The 26856-nt window shown below is 34.0% G+C and overlaps 1 protein-coding gene and 1 long non-coding RNA gene across 19 annotated transcripts in view; one reads left to right on the top strand and one right to left on the bottom strand.

The window, feature by feature from the left end:
- Positions 1–10206, bottom strand: part of LOC145258579 (uncharacterized) — a 48829-nt gene extending 38623 nt beyond the window's left edge. Inside the window, exon 1 of the long non-coding RNA XR_013864108.1 lies at positions 9905–10206. This is a non-coding gene — a long non-coding RNA (uncharacterized LOC145258579). The remainder of the gene's footprint in view (positions 1–9904) is intronic.
- Positions 8121–26856, top strand: part of LOC145258350 (cGMP-dependent 3',5'-cyclic phosphodiesterase-like) — an 889144-nt gene continuing 870408 nt past the window's right edge. For 11 of the 18 annotated variants that reach the window (XM_080116604.1, XM_080116599.1, XM_080116600.1 and 8 more), the window contains exon 1: positions 8161–8805. In XM_080116604.1, coding sequence (XP_079972730.1) covers positions 8608–8805 — 198 coding nt within the window. In that variant the 5' untranslated portion in view covers positions 8161–8607. Of the gene's footprint in view, positions 8806–26856 lie in introns of all 18 variants that reach the window. The other 7 variants (XM_080116609.1, XM_080116610.1, XM_080116607.1 and 4 more) reach the window with 3 other exon arrangements.

Raw genomic sequence — 26856 nt, 5'->3', positions numbered from 1 at the left:
TGACAAAATCCAAAAGCTTACAGATCGATGGCAGAAAGTCCTGAGAAAATGTTGGCCATTATTTTAAGAATTAATTTTTGTATTTTTTGGTTATTATTTGGCGAGTAAAATTTCAATTTTTTTGCAAGTGTTTACAAACTTTTTGGACAACCAAATAATATAACAGGCTGCATGTTGATGTGTACACTTTAATAAATTTTCCAATAATTTATTTCAGAATACAAAGTTTGAATCCCACGGGAAAAGAAGCAACGACATAGAAAATTTACAAGACAAACCAAAGAAGATACACTCGGAAACATGAAGACATGCCTACAAAAACTTTAATGAAGAGACAGAATCACTACTCACAGCTGCACAGAAACAACATGATCAAAATAAAATATATAAAATATATAAGATCGAAGATAGAAAAAAATCTATAAAAAGCATTAAATGTAGACTTAGTGTACAAAGAGACGAAATGGTAAATCACATAATAAGTGGATGCAGCAAATTAGTTCCAAAGGAATACGTAAACATACAATGCATACGGGGAATGCCGACGGGGTTACTCAGGCAATTTTTAAAATTGCAGGAGTGCCCCTTCTTTAGGGGGAGCCTGCGGGGTTCCCACTTTCCGGCACTGTGCCACATTTTGCCGATGTGTGCGGCAATTAAATAACTACCCCATTATATGTCCAAAATATTGCAACAATCATAAACAGGCCACAATTTTAGCAACATATAGTTGAATCAAGTGTGTTATTACTCATGGTAACACATTGATATTATATCTATTAATAATGGATCTTTCATATTTATCTGTCTAAAGCTCAAACTATACGATTACTTCTTTCTAGTGATAATAATGATTTGGTATCTGTGTGTTTCAACCTGAAATTATACACTTACTTTAGTTAATAATAGAGAATTTGTATATGTCTGTCTAAGGTGGAAACTGTATAATTATATCTATTAATAATAGAAATATGGTATCTGTCTGTCTGAGGCTAAAACTATATGATTACTATCTTTCAATGTTCAATTCCGAATTCGGTTAACAGATGTTCTAACGTGATTACACTGTATATGAAAAAAGTCAGTCTATTGCATATTCCTTGTCCTACGTATGCTTTTAAAGTGAAGACACGTTTCTAAGTTCAGTTGTAATTCTGCGACGACACTGTGGCTGGCTAGAAACGCATATGAAAAATAAATAGTTGATTGGTTAGCTAAACCACGTGATGATAAGGCAGATCTGAAATTGGATCATTCCATTGCTCCAGAAAGTACCTGACTCCGGATCCAATTCATAAGAAATCTTGACACTGCAATAGCATGTGAACCTGATCTCATCCCGGATGTGCTATTAAAAAATGCTCCGCTGAAGCAACTCCAGTTCTCTCCAAACTTTACAACAAATGCCTTAATGAATCTTGCTTTCCTGCCTGCTGGAAAACTGCTTCTGTGGTACCAGTTTTCAAGAATTCTGGCGAAAGAACTGACCCAGTAAATTATCGCCCCATTAGTCTCCTCCCGCTTTTCGACAAAATATTTGAGACTATAATTAACCAAACTCTAGTCCATCACCTTACAGATGCTAAATTTCTGACCGACAAACAATACGGATTTAGGCAAGTGCGTTCCACAGCAGACATCCTAATGTAATCTCTGAACATATATACCATTCATTGGACAAAGAGGGGTAGGGTAGAATGGTAGCTCTAGATATATCTAAGTCTTTTGACAGGGTATGGCATGAGGGTCTTCTCAGGGAAATCAGATCATACGGTATCACTGGAAGAATACTTAACATAATTAAATCCTTCTTAGATAAGAGAAAAATCCAGGTTGTCCTTGACGGTTGTACATCTAAACAATATGATATAAATGCGGGAGTGCCCAAAGGGTCTATCCTTGGACTGCTATTATTCCTAATATTCATAAATACCCTCCCTGACAAAATTGGGTGTGAGATGGGTATATATGCTGATGACACCACGCTCTATAACAGACACGACAGGAAAACAAATGAACTTATATCTAAAAAAATGGCAGAAACACTAGAGGATGACCTCTGATCTGTAGTGCAATGGGGACAATAATGGATGGTCACATTCAATGCTGCCAAGACTAAACTCGTTTCCTTCACTAACTACAAGAAGTCTTCTCTACCATCAATAGCAATGGCCAATGACTCTTTATCTGAAAGTACATCCTTTAAACTCCTCGGTCTAACGTTCATAGGAAACATGTGTTGGAACAATTATATTGAGAATATTGCCAGGACCGCTGCGAAGAAGGTAGGTTCTCTCTACCGTGCTAGAAACTACTAACGCCCGAAAGTATCCTGTACCTCTATAAGGCCACCATTTGCCCATTTATCGAGTATTGCTGTCATATTTGAGCTGGTGCATCTGTTACTAGTCTCTCGCTCCTAGACAAGGTTCAAAAGAGAGTCGCCAATCTGATAGGTCCTGAACTGTCATTTAAACTTCAGCCTCTGTCCCATCGAAGAAATGTTGCATCTCTCTGTCTGTTCTACAAGTACTTTAACGGTGCTTGCTCTGACGAACTGCCAGCACTTGTACCCCCACGACATAAATACCTCCAACAACCCCGACAAGCAGCTAAATCCCACCCCCTCACACTAGAGATCCCTAGATGTAAAAGAGCCTTCTACTCCAGTAGTTTCTTTCCCAGAACTGCTAAACTTTGGAATTCCCTTCCGGGTTCCTGCTTCCCCAACTGTACTGACATGCAGAAGTTCAAGTGTGACGTGAACCGACATCTTGCTGCCCAACTTCCTACATAGTACCTCTGTAGCTTATGTCCCTGATAGTAGCCTGCTACATCAAAGTGGCAACATGCTTTGTTTGGGGTGAAAATGTAATTTAAAAAAAAAAAAAAATACAGTTATTTAGTCCTGCAAATTTCCGTGTATTTTTAACGTTTGCTTTGACCAGAATCAACTTTATAAAGATTTAATTATATTTTTCATATTTGTTGCCTACATAACCTCCCAAGTTAAGCAACAATGAGGCTGGCCAGTACCAGATGGATGACCATTTTGGGAATGCTAGGAACCGTATGTGTTGGAGATAACTCCTGCATCTAGTATTTTGCTTGGTCGTCTTGACCTTGTCTTGCCATCAGGATCAAGTGTTTCTGGACGAGAGAGTGTGGTAGATGCAAAAGTCCCCCACACTTTAAACTAAGTCAAGCGCAAGTCACAGCAAAAAGGAAAAGGGGAAGAGAACAACTGTTTGTAGGCTTCTATAGTCCACCATAGGTGAGGAAATATTACGTAACAACAAATTGTTGATAGAAATTATTGTATTTTTAGCAAAATTCACAGTTATTTAGCGATTTTTCCTTTTTTGGTATCGATTTTTCAAAGCATTTCCTATTTAATGGTATATTAGTAATATTGAGCTTACTAAAAGAAAATTATTAATTTATTTTTCCAAGATTTAAAAGTAGTGTTTTTCATAAAAATAATGAAATTATATATATATATATATATATATATATATATATATATATATATATATATATATATATATATATATATATTTTGTTGCTAATTTGAAAGAAGAATTATGATTAAAATGTCCAACGAATTTCACACTTCGAAACACAATGGATGAAAAATTAAACACATTCAAAATTCGTATTTTCAACCTTAAAATCTGATACGTGCGCAGTTGTTTTTTTTTTTATCTATAACTCCCCCTCCCCACAATACAGTATATTTTATTTAGTTTCGGCGTATTATTTTAAGTATATTTAGATTATGAAAAGAAAAAGCATACCGTTATAAAGTTCATTCTTCACTTAATAATCGGTGAAAATTTCGTATTGATTGGGTAGTTACTTGAATTTTGGTAAATTTTTAAAGAGAGACTCTGTAAAAAAAATACTTACTCTCTTCTTCCGTTTTGGCCGTGCCTAGGCTTAATGCATTTTAGTAGGTTGGCGAGACAACACCGTGATGATCGATTGTGGTGGAATTTGATTATTTAATAGGATGGTTCAACAATAACTTATTTACATTGGACTTGAAAACAACTGTATGGAAAGCAACTCCGCAGTAAAGAGTTCCATGGGCGGGCAGTTTTTGGAAAGAAACTTTGTTTATGGAAATTGCGTTTAGTTTAAGGCACAGACAGAGAGCTTCAACCTTGTTACAATTTCTGGACGCAGTTGAGTTTTAAGGGTCTCAATACACTAGCAGTGTCAGTAACCGATTTTAAGAATGCATGAAAAAAATTGAATAATTCGACCTCCTATTTTTACAAGCTACTTGAAAAATGTAATTCAAACCCTAATATTTTTTTCAATTAAAGGAGCAAAGACCAAATTAAAAAAAAAATAACAGGTTTAATAGCAAATCATGCAATATTTGTTTTTTTTTTTTTGAATCGGCTTTGTTTAAAAAAGATTTGAAGAAAATCAACGGAATTTTTCTTCCTTTGAGTATAAAAAATCGATATAAATTCAAAAAAATCACTAAAAACAAAATTCAATGTGTAGTTCCATTCTTCATTGTTAAGAATTTATCCATATTTATATCTTAAATTCCATTTATTTTTTTAAATAAAAGAATTTTTTAAACGACTATTTGAAAAACGCGCGATCATGGAAGCATTTTTCGAAAAACCGAAAGTAATCTTTCCCCTTGTTTTGAATTACGGATGAACAAAAGGACATAAAAACCACACGTTCGTATTAGGCGTGTAGCCTTGTACCTGGAAAAATATGTGTTCCCATAGTTTAAAAATAGTCAAATTTTACTCATAAGATTATTCCTTAAAAAAAAAAAAAAAAAAAAAAAATACACTCCCGGAATTTTTTTTCTTTTCTCAAAGAAATACATAAATTTTTGATTTATTATATTTTCATTCTTTTTTGTCGAGTGAAAAAAATTTTTTTTTTTTTGATATCTAAAAAAAGAAAATATTAAATGAAATAGAAAAAAAATTGTTTTTTTGTTTTTTTTTACATAGGCGTCACCACTTATCAAGGCCGATAGGCCACTCAAGGATAAGGGTTAAAGAGTGTAGAGTAGTCAAAAGGACAATATAGTAAACGATAGTAATGGAAGTTCAGTAAATTTGTTAACTTAAGTGGAACGGCTCATCAGAAACTTGTTCACGTTGGACTTGAAGACAACCGTATTATAGATATCTGGAAAGCAGGAAAACGGAAGACAATTCCACAGGCGTGCAGTTCTAAGAAAGAAGCTTTGATCATGGAATCTATGTTTAGGTTTAGGCACAGATAAAGAGTGGGGAAACTTATTGTTAACGTTTTCAGCTAGTCTAGTGTTTCTTGTGAAAGTTTGACGAGGGTGGGACCATAGATTGAAGCTCAGTCAAACACTTTCCATGAAAATAACGATAAAGCAGAGACAAACTCGCAACATCTCTTTTGTGAGATAGAGGTTGCAGCGAAGAGAAAAGGACATCTCCCACCAGGCCACGAAGTCTATTTTGAACCCTATCAAGGCAGGACAAGTCTTTTCTAGCAGCTCCTACCAAGATGTGGCAACAGTATTCCATCCTTGGACGTATCTGGCTCTTATATAGATAGAGAATTGCATCAGCAGTGAGATATCTACTGGATCGATAGAAGGATCCGATCATTTTTCCAGCGGCCTTGGCAACAGATTTGATGTACGTATTCCATTTAAGATCAAGAGTAAAGGTCAAGCCCAGTTGTTATCGTCCATTACTTACTGGACAATATAAGCAGAACATAGGCTCCCAATTAAAAAACAAAAAACAAAACAAAATCAACGTGTTGTTTTAAAAAAAAAAACGGTTTTACACTTTGGACTTTACAGGTAAATTTCCAAACAGCACTTTTTTTTTTTTTTTTGTTAATTTACAATATATTATTTATTGATCTTTTATCTTCAATTTATGATATATAGAACTACTACTACTACTACTACTACTACTACTACTAATAATAATAATAATAATAATAATAATAATAATAATAATAATAATAATAATTAATGTACCAAAGTACATTGATTATTTAAATTTAAATAGACATTTCAAAATGGGGGGGGGATTTAAAATACACGTTTTTCTAAAATATTATATTCGGTTTATTGGAAAGAGCATAAAATTTAACATTGACCCTGAAAATATCATAAAAATTGAATAAATAGAAAAATTTTGATAGATTTTTAAAGTTTAAAAATTGAAAAATATTTAACTCGTAAAATTCAATTGATTTCATTACGTAAAAAAAAATGGCTGCATGGAAGCGCGCCGTCACTTTGTAAACACTGTTAAAAATATATATATATATATTTCTATTACTTTTTATACAACTTTAATAGTTTATTTTGGAAGTATAATCCATAAAGAAAATAAACACCCCACTTTTAAAAGAGAAATTATGAGTTTTTTTTTTTTTTTAATATTTTGTTCGCAGTTTCGTGGTAGGGGTGTCAAAAATTCTCCCAAAATTCTGATACACCTACACTATAAATTGACTTTTTAGGATTCTGTCACACTCGTGTCGCACACACCTTTTCCAGTGTTTATGTTTTTTAAATTATTTAATTTTTGTACTGTCAATCAAACCGAACTTTATTGATAGAGTTAAGGAAAGGAATGCGTTTAAATTTAATTAAATTTTTATTCATGTTTAAATCGATTTTAAAATAATAATAATATTAAAAACGATTTTAATTCGCAATGTTGATAAATGAGCTTTCTCGGCGACACTTGTACAGTTTAATCAAGACATTAAAACAATTAAAATATCGAAAAAAGGTTGTATTACGTATCCATTTTGAACTGAAGATCTCCGAAAAAAAAAAAAAAAATTCACTGGATTTGATAGAGTATTTTTTTTATTTTTTTTTACACCGGAAAAACACGTTTTTATGACAGTACGTTGAAGGTACACATCTTTGAAATTTGAAATTTTTGTTTTGATTTTTAGAACACGCCACGGGGAGATAACTCCATTTAAAGCACCGACACTCCCTCCCCATCTTTAATACTAGCTTTTCCCCCTAAAAATCGAACCTTTTGCTCGGTATCATAACAAATTGTTTTCCCTGTAAAAAATAAATGAATAAATAAATAAAACAAAAAACAAAATTACTTGATGAAATTAAGTGAAATTTTTTTTTGAAGAATCTCATTTCATAACGGATAGGTACAATTAAAACTTTTTTTTCGATGTTTTTATTTTTAATGTCTTGATTAACCTTTTCGGCACACATCAGTCACGTTAATAAAAGCAAATGTTAGTGTTCGCACCAGTCACCACTAACCCCAAGTCTGGGCGCCAACACGAAAAATATTTCTCATTGCCTGTCCTGCTGTATGTTTGCTAACTCGCTCAGCTAAATACCTCTTCTCCCTATTAAGATTTTACCCCCCCCTTTTTTTAGCCGATTACGTGTAAAACTAGACAGAAAAAATTGGAATTTAAATCGGGGGATCGATTTCGTTAACGTATATTGATTTAGCATAAAACGATATATCCATTTCCCGGGTCATTTTAACGTTTTAGGGCAGTTAAGCATTTTATTTTTTCTTTTGCTATGGGAGATAAATCCTGTTTTCTTTTTTTTTTTTTTTTTTGCTTGTAGATCGGCTATTTTGTTCGGGAACGTTCACCCTGTACGGATCCATAAAGCGCAATTTCAGTGAATTCCTGTATTTTTAATGTTTTTAATAAACATCGAAAAATGTAATAAATATTGTAACAGAACCGCGAAGAGATAAAGATATTGTGTGTATGCGCGTGTGTGTGTGTGTATGTGTGTGCGCGCACGCGCATGCGCGCGATGATATAATAGAAGGACTAGAATAAGCGATTACGAGCGAGGAATAATAATGCTCACAAAACAAGGATAAAACAAAAGGTGATTTATCCGGGACAACCGAAAAGAAGACGAAGTTGACTGAGTTTATAATTGTTGTTTGCTACAAGTAAGAGAAAGATAGCTAACGAAAAGGAAAAACAAAGAAAGTTGTGAAACGCTTAGGAAAACAATAAAGAGAGCGAGAAGAGAGAGAGAGAGAGAGAGAGAGAGAGAGAGAGAGAGAGAGAGAGAGAGAAAGAAAGAGAGGGAGGGGGAGAGAGAGAATAGAAAAAGAGAAAGAAACAAATTACTCGTTGGTTGCTATGCCTTTTTTTAATAACCAACTAACCACTCAAACGAAGAGTGGGTGGTGTTGGTGTACGTACGTATTTTACTACTAAGACTACTACTAATAATACATGGGATGATGATATTGATGATGATGCTGTTGATGATGATCACGATGATGATGATCATGATGATGCCGACAACGATCGGTGTTATGAAAGTACACCGACGTCGCCCTGGGATTTGTTTCTTCCGCGAATCGTGCGTCCTCCAAGGATAAGCTATTGCGTTACGTGTATTAAACGTGTGCCGGGTGCATGCGTGTCTTGTAGTGTGTTTTTCTACACGTTACTATCCTTGTTTTTGTCAGTGTGTAGTATTTAAAAGAAAAAAAGCAAAAGAGAAAGAAAACTACACAAAATAACAAATAATAAAGTGTCTGCTCTGGTGTGTCCGGGTGGAAGCACCCGGTTTACCTTACCACCAGCAGCATCATGGGGATTGTACTCGGACACATTCTGGCCGCATCCTATTTTTCTTACCGTGATGAAAATTGGTTTAATAACAATAATGCGCGGGTCGAACAGGCCGCCCTAAATCCGGATTTAAGGTCCGACTGGGACCATCACCCGGCGACCCCACGAAACAAGAAGCAGGATGTCGATCCTGCGATACGGAAACGATTGCTTCGGGTAAGTTTGGATTTTTTTTTTTTGAGGGGGGGGGGGGCTTGTGCTCTTTTGCCACCGTGCTGAAATAATAACGTTATTATTTTGAAAGCCATTCTTAACATGGGATGGGTGTTTTGTAACTATTCTGTGCTTCCACCTAACAATTTAATAATAGAAAAAAAGATATCGTGAAGCTGAATTTAACCTGAAAAAAGACTATTTAAAAATAGCACACATGCCTTTTGATTTACATTTTTTTTGTTTTATTGTTTTTGTTTGCTAACGTTCAACGTTTTTTCTTTTCTTTTTTATTTTATTTTATTTATTTATTTTTATTTATTTATTTATTTATTTATTTTTTTGACGTCCGGTTCCTGCTCACTATTCTGCTTCTTCACGATGACTACACTGGAAAAGTCTCTACTGATTTACCACTTTCTAAATTAGCAAACGAATTTTTTGTTTGTTTTTTTTGTTTGTTTGTTCCCCCCCCCCAGAATAACAGAATATTTTAAGACTAGTAAACATTTTTCCAGGACGAGAAACCGTAACTCAGAAAAACACGCGGAACTTTGGCATAACCGTTGTTGTTGCAAAAAATGTAAATAAAACTTAACTGAATAACGAACACGTGTCGTCATCACACATAAACATACAAAGCTTATCGGAGGAGAAACTCAACAATCATGCGTCGGATGTCAGCAATAGCGTAGAAAAGTTTAAGATGAAATTAGACGCATTTGAATGTAGGAATAATTGTTGAAAATAGGCATTTTGGGGAATCGTAGGATGAAATATATGTGTCAATGTATTACAAATGTAAAAATATGCCCTACAATATATATATATATATATATATATATATATATATATATATATATATATATGAGAGAGAGAGAGAGAGAGAGGGGGGGAGGGAAATAAAAAGATAGATGGCCAAATAAGCATATTCAAACAAATAATAAGCCTCATAACATAACACACATGTCATAACGAAGTGCAATGCAGTTGAAGCAATATAATAATACACATGACGCAGTAACACACACACACACACACACACACACACACACACACACACACACACACACAATCAATAATAATTATATCGATTACTTACCACTGGACTGGACTGCGTAGCAATTGCGAAACAAACAGAATTACACATTTTATTTATTTGCATCCCTACGAGGGCAGAGTTATACTCAAGGTCAGATTTTAATATGCGAAGGAAGGGGTGGAGGTGGGGGTATCCAGATCCACGAAAAGGAACACTCTGAATTAAGACAAAGACAACAATTGTCTCGGTCCAGAAGGACTCCTCCTCCACCAACTGAGGACATCATAGCACTCAAATACTACACTTTCATAGCAGCCCGAAGCCAGAAAGTGCAGCAGTGCAGCTGCAACACGCACCAGTGCACCACTGGCACTGCTCCCTCCTCTGTCTGTCTGTCTGTCTCTCTCTCTCAAACACACACATACACATTCTCAAGAAGTTACGAATTATTATTATTATTATTATTATTATTATTATTATTATTATTATTATTATTATTATTATTATTATTATTGGTTCACAAGGAGCTTTCACACAGATCATAAAGGATCTCTCCTTGAGAGCAATCTGTGGTGTGATGTTCCCTGGAAGCTGAGTGACAACAAGTTTCCCCAGATTTCCAGTTCTCCACCTCTTTCGATAGCATTGGCAAATGAATTTGCATTATAGTAACAGCCGCTTACCATTGATTTCTCGCGAGCAGCAGCCATTTATTATTATTATTATTATTATTATTATTATTATTATTATTATTATTATTATTATTATTATTATTCACTAAGAGTTTTCACACAATTTTTCAAAAAATTCTTCTGTGGTCCCTGGTTGTTGTTGTTATCGTTGTTGTTACTGTTGTCATTATTATTATTATTATTATTATTATTATTATTATTATTATTATTATTATTATTATTACTATTATTGGCTCACATGGAGCTTTCACACAAGTCAACAAACGATCTGATTGGAAACCTGTGGTGTTCTCTGGAAGCTGAGTGACAAAAAGTCTCCCCAGACGTCCAGCTCTCTCCACCTCCTTCGATAGCATTTGCAAATGAATTTGTATCATCGCAACAGCCGCTTACCATTAATTTCTCGCTGGTAGTGGCCATTGGTTTATACTGGAATTTGAGTGGCACTCAGCCTCCCCAAGGTCCCAGTTCTCTTTGCGCTTGTCCAGCCGAGGTCTGGTTGGCGCTCGCTTCTCGGTCTTTCAATCCTTATTGACCCTTCTCGGCCCTTTGGTATAATTTTATTTTTGGGGGGGGGATCGGTGATGAAACAATGGTGGGAATGCATGATGGGGGGGGGGTGTAGAACTTGTAAATATGCAGTTTTGGTGTTCTTCATTCCCTGTAACGCTTATTCGTTATATTGTCTTGTATTATTCTTCGCACTCAAGGGGTTTCCTTAATATTTCAGTCGTTTTCATTATCGTTAGTCGTTGTACTTTTGCAGTTATTCCTCTGATTCCAATTTCTGACATTCTTTTTTCGAAGTTTTTCGGAATTGTTCCTAGTGCTTCTACTATTATCGGTACTATTTGGATTTTCTTCATCATCCAAATCCCTTTTAACTCTCTGGCTAGCTCTGTGTATTTGCTTCGTTTCTCCTTTTCTTTTATATTCACCCTGTGGTCAGCTGGGTCTGAAAAGTCTACGATTTGACAGGAATTTTCTTTCTTGTTAATTATTACGATATCTGGTCTTCTTGCTTGGATGGGTTTGTCCGTCTGTATGTCCATGCCCATAGGATTTTGTGGTTCTCGTTTTCGAGTGCTGTTGCAGGTTTATGCTTGTACCATTTGTCTGTACGCTCAAAATGCAGTCGTTTACACAATTCCCAGTGTACCACTCTCCCCACTTGGTCATGCCTGTTTTTGTATTCATTTTGGGCAAGTTTGCTGCATTCACTTACTATATGGTTTATCGTTTCGTCTCTTTGTCCACAGAGTCTGCATTTGCTGTTTTCTTGTGTTTTATCGATCCTTGCTTTGATATGGTCGGTTCTTATCGAGTTATCTTGTGCTGCAGTTATTAGAGATTCAGTTTCTCGGTTTATGTGTCCTTTTCGCATCCATGTCCAGGTGTTTTCGTTATTCTCATCTTTTGTCATTCTTATGAATCTTCCATGAAGTTGTTTCTCTTCCCATTTTTCTTTTCTCGTTTTGTCGTTTGTCTCTCTGTTTTCTGTTTTGTTTTTTTCAGTGTCTCTCGCTGCCATAATTATCCTTTCAGTGTTTTGCATTATATATTTTTCTAGTGCTTTTGTCGTGTCTTTCACACAGTCTTCTATACAGATCAGTCCCCTTCCGCCGTCTTTCCTTTTCACGTAGAGTCTGTCAATATCGTCCTTCGGGTGTAGTGCATTATGCATAGTCATGAGTTTCCTGGTTTTCTGGTCGAGTTGTCTCAGTTCTTCTTTTGTCCACCCTATAAACGGTCCAGAGTATCTTACTAGTGATACTGCCCATGTATTAATACCTTTTATTAGGTTTCTACTATATAATTTAGTTTCCAGGAGTTTTCTTGTTCTCCTGAGGTATTCCTTTCCAACTTTCTCTTTCATTTCTGTTGCTCTGATGGTGTCCGCTTCCAGAATTCCCAAGTATTTATAGTCGTCTTGTTCCCATAGTGCCCTCATTTCTGTTTGGTTGAGTAGTTCCATGCCTTCTGTCGTTTCCAGTTTTCCCTTTCTTATAACTAGTTGTGCACACTTTTCCATTCCAAATTCCATTTGGATATCTTGGCTGAAGATTCTGGTAGTGTTAATTAATGTCTCTAGTTCCTTTTCGGTCCCTGCAAAAAGTTTCAGATCGTCCATGTACATCAGGCGGTACATTTTTCCCTCTGTATTGGAGAACTTGTATCCGGCTTGGCACTTTCTCAGAATACTGTTCAAGGGCATCATGGCTAGTGAGTCTCCTTGAAAGATGCCTCTTTGTATGTTAATTTCTGTTATGTGTTGTCCATCAGCTGTCAATTCCAGTCTCCATGTTTTCATTGCATTTTCTATTACGTCGGTGATCCCGCTTGGTATTTTATACATTTTTAGGCATTCTATTATCCATGCTTGGGAGATCCTGCCGTACGCTTTTTTGTAGTCGATCCATGCCATTGTTGTTGTTGTTATTGTTGTTATTCTTCTTCCTCTTCTTCCTCTTCTTCTTCTTCTTCTTCTTCTTCTTCTTCTTCTTCTTCTTCTTCTTCAATGAAAGAAATACATGTAATTAGTTGAATTGGCTATGATTTGTTTACATTGTATTTTTGCTTGTTTCCAATTGCATTGTTATGTAGTTTACCCCTTTCCTTGCACTTACGCAAGGTTAAACATGACGTCAGTTTATAGTGGGGGATTTTATCCCCCCCCCCCCAACGCTTAAAATAAAAAGGGGTACATGAGTGCAAATTTTACCGTACATAGATACGTTGGGGAGGTTCAGACAATCTGAACTAAACCAATCCTTTCTCCTGAAAAGGAGGTAATGTGTAGGACAATAACATTAATTTAAGCCTGAAGAAACATTGTATCACTACCAGTTATAGTAATTATCACAGAAAATACCAAACGGAGATGTAATGTAATAAAATTGTTTGATAAAAGTGTCGTATAGTTAGTAAAAAAGAAGAAAAAACAGAAAGAAATATACAACAAATAACTATTACCAAACGATAAACAATTAAATTTTCTACTGACTGGCATAGTTTAAAACTTTTGAAACTGGTTGTAAATTTTTTTTTTTATAACACTTGTTTCGTTAATTTAACATAACTTATTTCGTTAAGCAGAGATGCTTGTCTATTTATTTATTTTCTTTTTAATATGGTCGCTTATTTGTTTATACACTTTATACGGCTGGTTTAAAAGAAAGAAAGAAAGTTATCCTAATCCGACAGGAAAACATCCCCGGACTGTAAGTGAGACTGTAAGCTTGTTTTTTTTTTTTTTGTTTGCTTTTTTTAAAATTATATTTTCCACCTGAAATAAGCGACCACCTAAGAAAGAAAATGTTTTCCTCATTGTTCGTTGTTAACTATATTTTAGGTTTGCTTTCGAGGGAAATTCTTGGCTTGAAGACGTAGTCTCCCTAATAACGGGTGATTACAGAAACATGTATGCATATATGTAGCCATCAATGTTTGCATAAATAAATTTAACACACACACACACACACACTTGATTCGTCATTATCCATTTTATTCATTTGAATTTGCATTTAAAAATTTCCCTGATACTTTATAACTAGGGTAAATAAAAAATCGCCTGCGCACGTATATATATATATATATATATATATATATATATATATATATATATATATATATATATATATATATATATATATATATACACACACACGCGAATCTCTCGACCGGAGGTAATGGTGACACCCTGCACTGATGATTCCCGAAAATAATACTTTTTTTAAAAATATCTACTGACACTTGTGTTTCATCCTTTCGGGAATCATCAGTGCAGGGTGTCACCATTACCGCCGGTCGGGAGATTCGCGTATATATATATATATATATATATATATATATATATATATATATATATATATATATATATATATATATATTATAATTTTTAAATGCAAATTCAAATGAGTAATCATTGGTGAATAAATAATGACTGATCAAGTTATAGAAATTAAAATAAAAATATTAAAACTGTTATATTCAGACACGTGCACACGTATGTATGTATATAAATATATGTACGGCATAATCATGTTGACACACAGGTTCTCGTCAGATTACCGAAGTTAAGTAACGTTGAGCCTGGCTAGTACCAGATGGGTGACCATTTGGGAATGCTTTCCGCTTATCTTGACATTGTTTCCAGTCGTCCTGAACCTCCATTTGCAACTGGTATTCAACAATGTCGACTCAGGAGAGGTGTGGTTGGAGATTGTGCAACTCTTGCCACAAAAATTTCACGCACATGCACCCTTAAAGTTGGTATCCACAGTCTGTCAAGACTGAAGGAAGCCACATATTTTTGTGTGCATTTATATATATATATATGTATTTATATATGCGTGTGTACATATAACTATATATATATAACTATATATACATATATATATATATGTGTGTGTGTGTGTGTGTGTGTGTGTCTATGCATGTACATATATCTATATGTATGTATGTGTATGCATATATATATATATATATATATATATACATGTAAATATATGTGTATATAGATGTATATAAGTGTGTCTATATAAATATGTATATTAATTTCTTATTTTATACAATTTGATATTCTTATTTTTTAAATATTTCCCCGTGTAATAGAATGAGTTCAATTAATTTAAAAAGAAAAAAAAAACTTTATGAAAAATAAATACAAAATGGTTATATTGAAAATGATAACTGTGTTATGACGACCAAATGTGGCATTTCCCCCCTTTCAATCAGTGTTATAGCGAAAAGTTTTTATGTTATATATCTTCGGCAACATTCTGTATTCTGTTACGTTCATGGGTTAGTATCAGAATGAAGACGACACAGAACTAAGTGTAATCGCAGCTTTATTGAGCAGCCACCTTAACATGAGAAGCCCTCTTCATTTTATAAGAGAGTTATGTAGAAAGGGGAGAGGACTGCAAAGGGCAGTGGTGGGATGTGGGTATACGTAACATTACATCATTATTATGATGTTTAATTTGTAAAAAGTGAGAAAAGTTTGATTTTATTATTTGTTAATTTGTTTTTAAACTTGTAATATATTCATAAAAACAGTTGGAATTTATTATTTGTTAATAATTTTTAATGTGTAATAATTCTTTTTTTCATAATTAACAATTAAATGGGTCGTTAATATTTTCAAAAAATATATTTTTTAATTCCTATTTATAAAAAGAAATTTAATTTTATTATTTGTTTAAAATCGTACAATTTGTTAAAAACAAACAAATAAACAAAAATGGGCAAACATATAATGAGGATTATTTTTTGTCATAACACCAGTCGAAGTATGACGTCACATTTGGCCGCCATAACACAGTTAAAATCTTCAAAATGACATAAATAAATAAATAAATATGACGCAAAGAAATATAACTCTACCGCCCAGATGCCGGCAAATTATCATTGTGTGATTATTTTGTAACATTACTTATTTGGCTAGGAACAAAGTGTAGTATCTGTTTTGATGCTACACTTCACCTTTACTGACCTCAATCAGTCAGGAGGAGAAGTCCTTCTAGATTGAGGCAATTTTTATTTTTGTTCTGATCGATTTTTGGAGAACTGGATTTTCCCCACATTAAAAACCGATGTTGTGTCTAACTCTGCCATCGTGGAGAGGCAAGTAAATAGGAACATTACTTAACTCCCCCCCCTCTCTCTCTGTAAAAAATAATTGGATGACGTTCTTTTTTTTATTTTATTTTACGTATGCACTTTATTAGGCTGATTAATTTTGAATGTTGTATTTAAGATAAAGTTTGTGATATGAAACTAGTTAAAATATAAAATTGAATGATTTCCTAGTTTATAGAAGCCCGGGTACATTTTGTTCAAAATAGCTTATTAAAAATAAAACCATTACTTATGCATTGTGATTTTATGGTAGCCATTTTGAAAATACAAAATAAATAAACAAACCAGCAAACAAACAAACAAATAATAATAATAATAATAATAATAATAATAATAATAATAATCGCCTCCGTTCAGTCTCGAAAAACAATGGATAGCCCCTGTAAAGGTATCTGCGCGTGTAACTGTGAGGCAAGTGTTACGCAATATCAACCAAATCTCTACTGAATCGGCATTGCTTGAGTCCAGTGACAAGGAGAAATCCAGGACGCTGAAAACAACGCCAAAATAAGCAGAGATCACATATACACCATTTAGAATTCTCAAATCGTCACCGATTTTAATATTAACCGGGTTCAATGTTGCGTAACTTCGGTGATCTAACGGGAACCGGTGTTTCAATGTGATTATACCGCATTACACTGTGCTATGCGGGTGATCATTTTATGTTATATTTATACAGTACAACCCCATATATCATTTTTTTTTCAACTATGTGTAAAACTTAGCAAATTACAGGAAATAATATTATTATTGAAAAAAAAAAATGAAGCAAATAAAATATTTCTTAAGTTGCAATTATTCGTTTGTTTTTGTTTACGTGTTCAGCCTTGGCCTTTCGACATTCAGTTCGAATTATTTTATGATACTTTCAATCTCACTCAAGGACTTTTTCTGTTATTTCTTTTATTTACGGCGATATGATTGCGTGTGTTGTGCGACATTGGCTCTGGGGCAGATTCGTTTTGTTCACTTCACGTGTGACTACTTAGGCAATGAAAAATCTATAACAAATTTATTCATTTTTATCCGGTGTTGCATGGGAATCTTTTTATTTTTGTTTCGCAATTTTTTCAACCACTCTGATGAGTCGTAGACGACGAAACACGTGTCAGTGGATAATTATATTTTAAGACTATATATATATATATATATATATATATATATATATATATATATATATATATATATATAAACAAATTTACATAGTCGCGACGCGACACTAGATATGATGCTTATGTTTCGGACAAATGGTCGGTTAAAACCAGAAATCATCGTCAGGCGACTTAATGGTTGATTTCCACAGAGGAAACCAGTGCTCTGTTCAAATGTGGGAAAAAAAAAAAAAAAAAAGAAACAGTTCTAGTTCAATTTACTTAAGATAAAAATAAAATTAAATAGTTTAATTTTTATGTTTATTTTTTTTATTTATTAAAAATTCGAATATATATTTTTAATTCAAATATTTATTATATTTTACGTGCATAAAAGTTATTGTATTAAAAGATATTTGAATTAAAAATATATATTCAAATGTTTAATAAATAAAAACATTATTGATAAATAAAAAAAAAAATACGCCCCAAATGAAGGCGACTCGAATATAAACAAAACGTTTAGGTGAACGTAACAATTAAATAATACAGATTCGCTAATAATGCGCACGCGCGCGCGCACACACACACACACACACGGTTCGTGTGACACGAAAGGTGTGGATTTTCTGTTTTCTCTCTTTTAACGGATGATGACATTCTTTTGTTACTTTATCGTCTATGACGTCATACAGGAGTTTCCTGATGTATTCATCCTGTTTTAGTGTATTGCGTTAATCCTTTGTGACGCATCGTTTTTATGACGTCAAAAAGATTCTCTCGGTGACTTTCACCCGTTTGAGTGAATATCGCTTTTTGTGACGTCATCTTTAGGTTCTGCATGAAGACAGGCAAAATACCGAGAAAGGGATTCCATAGTATATTAGACCTTCCCTCTAAGTTTTGTTTGCAGTCTTCATATACAGTCATTGTCAAAATAGACTATCTATCAGGTGATGCCCTTTTCTCTTTCCTGCAACCTCTTTTCCACAGAAAGGACGTTGCTAACCTCTCCCTGCTCTTTATTTATTTGCTTCCCCACTGAGCAAATAAGGCACAAGGCCGTTTTTTAATGTGGGGAGGCAAAACCAGCTCCCCCAAGGGGGCACTCTGGCAGGGTCCAAAATTAGCAGTTCAGTTGGCCGATATGAAGGCTTGTCCCCACATTGACCAGAACTGATTACTTCCTTTTTCGATCCTGGCCCGAAGGCCAAGAACAGCCTCTGCGCCGCCAGGTTTTCCGACCACTTTTTGATTGTATTTGAAAGATTAAAGACTAAAGTTAATTTCCAAAAGTGGGAGAGGGGGGTGGGATATTTGTACACGTAAAAAATAAAAGTCATAAAAAAATGTTTTCACGGCGAGCTAACCAATTCAGCTAAATTTTGAAGTTAAATAAATTCATTGTAAAAATCTTTTAAAAGATAAATATTAGTTTTCTGTGTCTATTTCATGGATAATTAGTAAAGTCCTAAGATATTGAATTAAAAAAAACAAAAAACATTTTGTATATACAAAAAAAAAAAAAAATAGCTTAATTAGCCCCAAAAGCGACCGATTTTGCTCTTCGGAAAATCGTAACAAACGAAGTTTTGTAAACACGGAATATACGGAAGCCCAAAATTTCGCCAGTCGAAAGACTGTGTGAAAATGACGTCATGTAATTAAAAGAGAGCAAAGAGGTGCTAGTTTTTTTTCTCTCCAGATGTGCATCCGTACATTCCTATCCTGAACGTTTATATCATTTTTACCATTTTTTAATTTAATTATTTTTCTACGTTCCTGTTTTAAATTAATTTTTTTTAATAATTGTTAATGCAATCAAGGAAAATATTAAAATCTTACATATAAAAATTATGCGAAACCTGTAATTAAAAAAAAGTAGAAATACTTTTTGCTATTATAATTCTTTTGTGTGATAATGTTAAATAAACAATACTTATCCTTCAGCTAACATTCAAGTATGTAAAGACTTCAATGTTCACAACGTGGAATGGTTGACCCACTCAAACAAGACCGATGATGAGGAGAGGTTCTGTCATGATTTCTCCATTTCTTATGACCTCTCTCAGATTGTTCACGAACCCACCCGTGTGCCCGACAATGACGGCCAGTATGCGAGTCTACTAAACCTTTTTCTCACAACTTGCCCTAAACTATGTTCAGTTTCTGTTCTGTCTCCACTTGGATCTTCCGACCACTCTGTTGTATCAATTAAGATAAAAATGAAATATAATAAGTCCCCAGAGTACCTCTCCATCGTACAGTATATCGATACACTATGGCTGACTGGGATAGCTTCCGTACATTTACGAGGGGCGTGCAATAAGTAATGCATGGGTGCCCGGCGTTGCCCGGGTATTTGGAGGTGTATGTTGAGCAAAACAAAAAGCGGTCAATTTTTTCAAATTTGACCCCTATTATGACCCCTTAAAATTTATTGTTTGGAGCTCAAATAAAGTTATTAAGTTAGGTCCATGTCCAAGGAACCTATGTTTAAAATTTCAAGTGTTTAGATCCAAAATTGTCGGAGAAGTTTGGTAGAGTTCTCAAAGGTCAAATCGTCGAACTTTGGCCCCTTAATCGCCAAATTTCTGGCCGAAAACAGATCACATCAATTTTCCCAAATCTCAGTACCCTGTATATCAAATTTCGAGTCTGTAGACTGAAAATTGACAGAGTTATTGCATAGGGAAATGTACACATACAGACACACAGATACACAGACAGATACGCAGACACGTTCACTTTTAAAGATATAATAGATAGATTGAATAAAAAACAACTTTTCAGATTCTAAGAAAAATAACAAAATTAGTGTTCAAGATTCCACTTACTATTATAAGATTAACATAGTAGGACACGCGCTCGAAATTGCAAAACGGTGTTTGAAACTGATTTATTTTTACTAAAGAAAAACTGGTGGAAATATAAGCTAGAACGTTAATGGTACCTACCTATCAATGGACGTTCTTGGTAACACATCCGGGTCTTCAATAGCTAATCATTTGCTTAAAACCCCGTTATGTGCAACCAACTTCAGTATTGACTCATTTACCATTTTGAGTCGTGCTCATTCGGAATTTCTTCTGATTCGTTGTAAAGAGCCTTTCTCTTCTTAGGAACGTCTCTTAGTTTGAACGTGACTAGCCGTTAGGAGGTTCTATCATTATATATAGATAACACATCGTTTTATTTTAGATATATTGTATTTCCTCTGTTATTTTTCTCCCCGTTAATACATTTTGTATTAAACATATATTTTCTCTCGTGGGCTTCTCTCGCTTTAAAAAAAAAAAAATAAATAAATAAATAAAAAATAAAAAAATAACCGATCCAACTCTCGAAAAGTGAAGGCGAAACCGGCCAGCTGGTCTCCTACTTTTTCTTCTACACTATTTTAGGTTGGTGCAAAAATAATGTCGTTTTGTGACGTTCAACTTCAAAAGATCATAACTCCTTTCATTATAAACTTTATTGATCGAAATAAGAAACATTAGAATCGACACATTTTTGCCAACGAAAAACAAGCTTATTTATCCCATTAGCATAGAAATCCGGAGTTCTGGAAGCGATGAAGTCATTGAAAGCCGATTTAGCATCATCTCGGCTTTTAAAGCATTTTTTGCGCAGGAAGTTGTCGAGATGCTTCAAAAAGTGATAATCGGTAGGCGAGAGGTCCGGTGAATATGGCGGATGAGGCAGAATCTCGTAGCCGAATTCGTTCAGCTTCTGCAGGGTCAGTTGAACAACATGCGGACGAACGTTGTCATGAATGAGCATTGGTCCCCTCATATTAACCAATTTCGGGCACATAGGTTGGAGCTTCTGGTGTATGTTGTCAATTTGTCGGCAATACTTCTCAGCCGTAATGGTTTCGTCCGGATTCAAGAAGCCGCAGACCACCAAACAATCACCACAACCCTTTTTTGGTGCAATTTCAACTTCGGGAAGTGTTGTACCGAACGTCGTCGGTTGTCGTAAAGGATCCACTTCTCATCACATGTCACAATCCGCACGAGAAATGGGTCGTTTTTGTTGCACAGGAGTGTAGAAGACACCTCAAAACGACGATTTTTGTTATTATCGTTCAATTCATGTGGTACCCATTTATCCAACTTTTTTGATTTGCCTATTTGTTTAAAATGGCGAACAACTGTTCAGTGATCGACCTTGAGTTCAACAGCAACTTCTCGTGTGGTTTTGCAAGGGTCAGCTTCAATTAAGGCTTTCAAATGTTCGTTATCAACCGCAGTCGGCCGACCGCGACCGTCTTCATCTTCGAGGCTCTCATCACCATCGCGAGATTTCTTGAACCATCGTTTTGCCACACGTTCGTTAGTGGTTTGCTGCCAAACGCATCATTGAGATAATAAGAGGTTTCTGCAGCTTTTCGGCCGAGTTTGAACGGGAACAAGAAAATCGTGCAAATTTGAATTTTGTCCATGCTGTCGAAAAGCCTGCAAAAAAAAAAAAAAAAAAAAAAAATGAATGAAGAGATTGAGACCGGTAACGATAACACGATTCGATAGAGCGGAAAACGCGCTTTAAAATGATTTGTAGCATGGCTATATATATCAATGAATTAAGAAATCATATATAAAGTAACACATGTGAGAAAACGATATTGTATTTGCACCAACCTATATATATATATATATATATATATATATATATATATATATATATATATATATATATATGTATGTGTGTGTGTGTGTGTGTGTGTGTTTATATAGATAGATAGATAGATAGATAGATAGATATACTTTATATATATTGAAAAAACTTGCGATGCATGTCTGAAAGTCGAACACACGCCTAGTGTAGGGAGGACACCCCGAAATATAGCATCACAGATACACCATCTGACCGCCTGACGCAAGTAAGAACACCCTACATGTAAAATATTGCATATATATATATATATATATATATATATATATATATATATATATATATATGTATATATATATATGTATATGTATATATATATATATATATGTATATATATATATGTATATATATATATATATAAATATATATGTATATATATATATAAATATATATATAAATATATATATATTTATATATATATATATATATATATATATATATATATATATATATATATATATTTACCAGTGGTGAAAAAACCGGACTAGAGTGCTCAATGTGTAGCCAGAGCAGTATATAGTAAATTTATTACTGTGAGTCCAGTACATTATTTTTTTATTAACTCATTCTGGACTCATAGTAATAAATTTCATATATATATATATATATATATGTATATATATATATATATATATATATATATATATATATATATATATATATATATATATATATTGATAGATAGATAGATAGATACATACATATATACACATATACACACACACACACACACACACACACATATATATATATATATATATAGAGAGAGAGAGAGAGAGAGAGAGAAAGAGAGCGAGTAGAAGAAAGAAAGATGCTAGCAATCGATTTAGTGTTATTTAATCAGTTTTACATTTGGCAAAAACAACATTAATAAAAAGGTAACGAGCGTTTTGTGTTAAATAAAGTCTTTCAAAGTCATTAAAAGATTATCTTTTAAGAAGAATTTTCTATTTAGTAAATCAGTTTTGTGTTTGGCTTTAGGTTAATAAAAAGAAAACATTCGTAAGAAAAGGATTAATCGTTTTTACTGTTTGTATTCTTGTTGTAAAACGTTTTTTTTTTTTTTATTTCATGTATTCGGTTGTTTCGTTTTTGCAGTTAAGAAAAAATTCACAGATAAAAGATAACCGATTTATCTTGTTTTTTTTTTTTAGTAGTTTAGACAAACATTTCGATGAAAGTTATTAGTGTTATCGTTTGTTTTATTAATTAACAAACAATATTGATAATTAAAAAAAAATAATGTACTTACGATGAGTCCAGGTGTCAAGCTATTAAAAAAAAAAAAAAGAGTTATTGCAAATGCTATTAGATTTTTTCGGTAGTTCACTCTAGTATTCTCAAGAGCGATCCTGTTTATTATGAATTACCATACGGCACCGCTAAAATAATTTTTTTTTTTTTATATTCCGTTATTCCTTGAATACAATCATGAAGATCATGTTATTCCTTGAATACAATCATGAAGATCGAGGGGTGTTTGTTATTTAGTTTTTAGATCTAATGTACTACATAGGAAATAGTATGAAGTAATTAAGTAGCCTTAATATAATTATATCTATTAAGGAAGTTATACGGTGTAATGATGGGAGTGAGAGGAATAAATAGAGTGAAAGTGTTTGCTACGTGTTTGAGAGAACCTGTTTGTACAGAATAAATGTATTAATTTTTTTAAACGGGGATGAAATATACGCATAATTATGTTAAACACGGTTTAGGAAGCGCTATGAGTGGCGAGTGTGAAAGATTTGTTTAAGAAAGTGTTCGATTATTTTCTCATGGAAAATGTAGGTACAGAAGAAAACGGCTTTATTCTATTATATAGATATATAGGTTGATACCTAAAAGATCTTTTTGGAAATAACTAAATGAATAAAAAAAAGTTTTCGAAGCCGGAGGCGGAGTAACGTGTCATGTACGTCAGAGTTTTATAAACTTAAATGCTTGCACTTGTGTTTTGACCTTCCTATTTTCTAACACGCGTGTATGTTTGTATGTGCATATTCTTATGTGTATGTGCGTATGTGCATGTTCTTATGTGTATGTGTGTATGTGTATGTTCTTATGTGTATGTTTGTATGTGCATGTTCTTATGTGTATGTGTGTATGTGCATGTTCTTATATGTATGTGTGTATGTGCATGTTCTTATGTGTATATGTGCGTGAATAGTCAGTAAATTTTTTTAATTTTCATTATTTTACAAAATCATCTATTTTTATATCTGCCTGTCTGACTCTCTTTAACTCTCTCTCTCTCTCACTCTACACACACACACACACACACACACACACACACACACACACACACACACACACATATGTCTTTCTCTCTTAAGGCCTTTGCTGCATTAAATAAAGTAGACTTTCATTATTTTACAAAATCATCTATTTTTTTAACTGTCTGTCTGCTTCTCTCTCTCTCTCTCTCTCTTTCTTCTTTCTCTCTCTCTTTCTTCTTTCTCTCTCTCTCTTCTCTCTCTCTCTCTCTTTCTTCTTTCTCTCTCTCTCTCTCTCTATATATATATATATATCATGTCTTTCTGTCTTCAGGTCTTTGCTGGATTAAATAAAAAAATTTTTTCATGTTCCATTTTGTTGTTGTTGTTGTTGTTGTTGTTGTTGTTGTTGTTGTTGGTGGTGGTGGTGGTGGTGGTGGTGGTGGTGGTGTAATGTAGAGACATCCCTACTTCACATGGCGTTTTTGTTACTAAATTAAACTGACTGTTGTAAGGCTGATTAACAAAACAAAACAAAACAAAACAAAACAACATAATAAAAACACAAAGAAAATATAAAATTAAAGAAAAAGGAACCCATCCCCCCCTTCACTCTCGCCCACCCGAATAATTATTTGGACGGTAGCCTACAATCAAACTTCGACTAAATAGAAACATTTGAAAAAACATCTCATAGAAGGATTGCTAAAAATAAAGAAATTAAAAAAAAGAAAAGAAATATAAAACAACAAAAACAACAGCAACAAAACACAATATTAACTGAAAAAAAAATCTGCCTCCCACAGCGGCAAGGTAAGGCACAACATTAGCTTAGTAGAAACCCAGCTCCCACAGAAGAGTCTCTTTCGTCCGATTAAAGAAAACTAGATTTATGAACAAAATGAGAACACAATCGACTCACATTTTTCTACATAAACGGCTTCAAGCAGATTGAGAGGATATTATTAAAAAAAATAGCCAGTCATGTGATAGTTTACAATTACGTCCTCACACAAATTGTTTTGCTAGCCCAAAACAAATACGTGCCTTGGAATCTGCTGCTTCAGATAAAAGAATTCAGCACAACTACGGAAGTCCACGTACAGAGAAACCGTTTAAAAAGGATGAACGCAACACACTTTCAACCGAGGCCTTCTTCGGGGTTCAGCTGGGAGAAGGGAGAAACGAAACTGCTTTGAATTTCAATGTCGTACTTATGTTTGCCCGTTGCTGCATGAAATTAAAATGCCCCAAAACGTTTATGGCAAATGACTCCACGCATCCATTCGTCTAAATTAATTGTATTATTGTACTATTTTTCTATGCTTTATTCAGATGGTGAGTAATGTAGTATATGTTCTGTTGTCATAACCTTTGAGTGCTTATCCATATTGGCACTTATGGTGGCATTTAAAATTAAATAAAATGCATAAATGTCTATAAGGCATATGTATCAGTCACAGAACGAAGATGAAAAATGTAAAAAAAATCACGTAATCTGATCAATTAGTTTTTATTGAAGAAAATCAAATTTTACTTTGTGTGGTTTGAAATGTTTAAAAAGTTGTTACAAACCTGCCTTGTGCAACTTGTACCAATCTGGGTGGACCAAAAATGAATGAAGAAAAAAGAAATAAAAATGGTCGCCTTATCTCTTTATATGCCTGCAATGTTGCCACCTGATATGCACATGAGATGCTTTTGGTTGGAGATAAAAGAAGCCTGATTTTTCAGAGAGGGTGTTCATTTTGGAGTTGGATTTTGAAGAAGTGAGTTCGATCAACAGAAGTGCTTTTGAGGTTGAGAGGGTAATAGCAGACACAATTCTCACCTGGAACCGTAGAAATTCAACATCTCTACCCCCTGTGCCACGGGCCCCGAAGGGCAATGAAGGTTGATAGAAATCCAACCTTGATCGCCCTTCGGGGCCCGTGGCGCAGTGAATAGAGACGTTGAATCTTCACGGTTCAAGGTGAGAATTGTCTGAAGATAGCGATTTCAATCCTACCCAAAGCTGGCCAGAAGCTTACTTGGCCAAAAAACGTGGTGAGACGACAACAACTATGGAAGGCAGTAATTGCTGAGAATGCAGTTAGGAGATTTGGAGTTCCTCTATCGTCACGGTTACCACCTGACAAAGGCCAGAGGAATAGTTGGCCAAAACGTCGTGAAACAACATCTAATAAAGATGAGGATAATAGTCAGCAATAAATAAATAATACTCATCTCAATAGTGAATTCCAATTAAACAATATAATAGCAGAGAGTTGAGTTTTGGGACTAAAGAATTTTGGCAGCAGTGTGTCAAATCTAACAATTGGGACTTGACTAATTTAACGACACTTTGTTTCGGTGAGGGTGAAAAAAGCATCCAATAAATTGGTGGACAAGGGCAGACAACCCTAATGCACGAGGAAACTGTCAAAATAATCACTGATTACCTCCTCTTATTATGTTCTCTAGAAAACAAAAACATGGCCTCGTCTGTCACTTATCTATAAAAAACGACAAACTTGTTTTTCGTAAAAAATTAAAAAAAAAAAAGGTAAATTTGTTTTTCGTAAAAAAAAAAAAAAAAAAAAACTACTTGATCTATTTTTGTGATTTTCGAAATATATAATCCTTATTCCATAACAAATGGGTACAACATAAATGTTTTCATTTTTGTTACTGCTGTAAATGCCAATCTG

Source organism: Euprymna scolopes, chromosome 3, assembly GCF_053919585.1.
Source record: "Euprymna scolopes isolate OS-2025 chromosome 3, ASM5391958v1, whole genome shotgun sequence".
NCBI classification, from domain to species: Eukaryota; Metazoa; Mollusca; class Cephalopoda; order Sepiida; family Sepiolidae; genus Euprymna; species Euprymna scolopes.
Note: the sequence above shows the minus strand (reverse complement) of the source record. Positions and strands in the feature narration are given on the sequence as shown.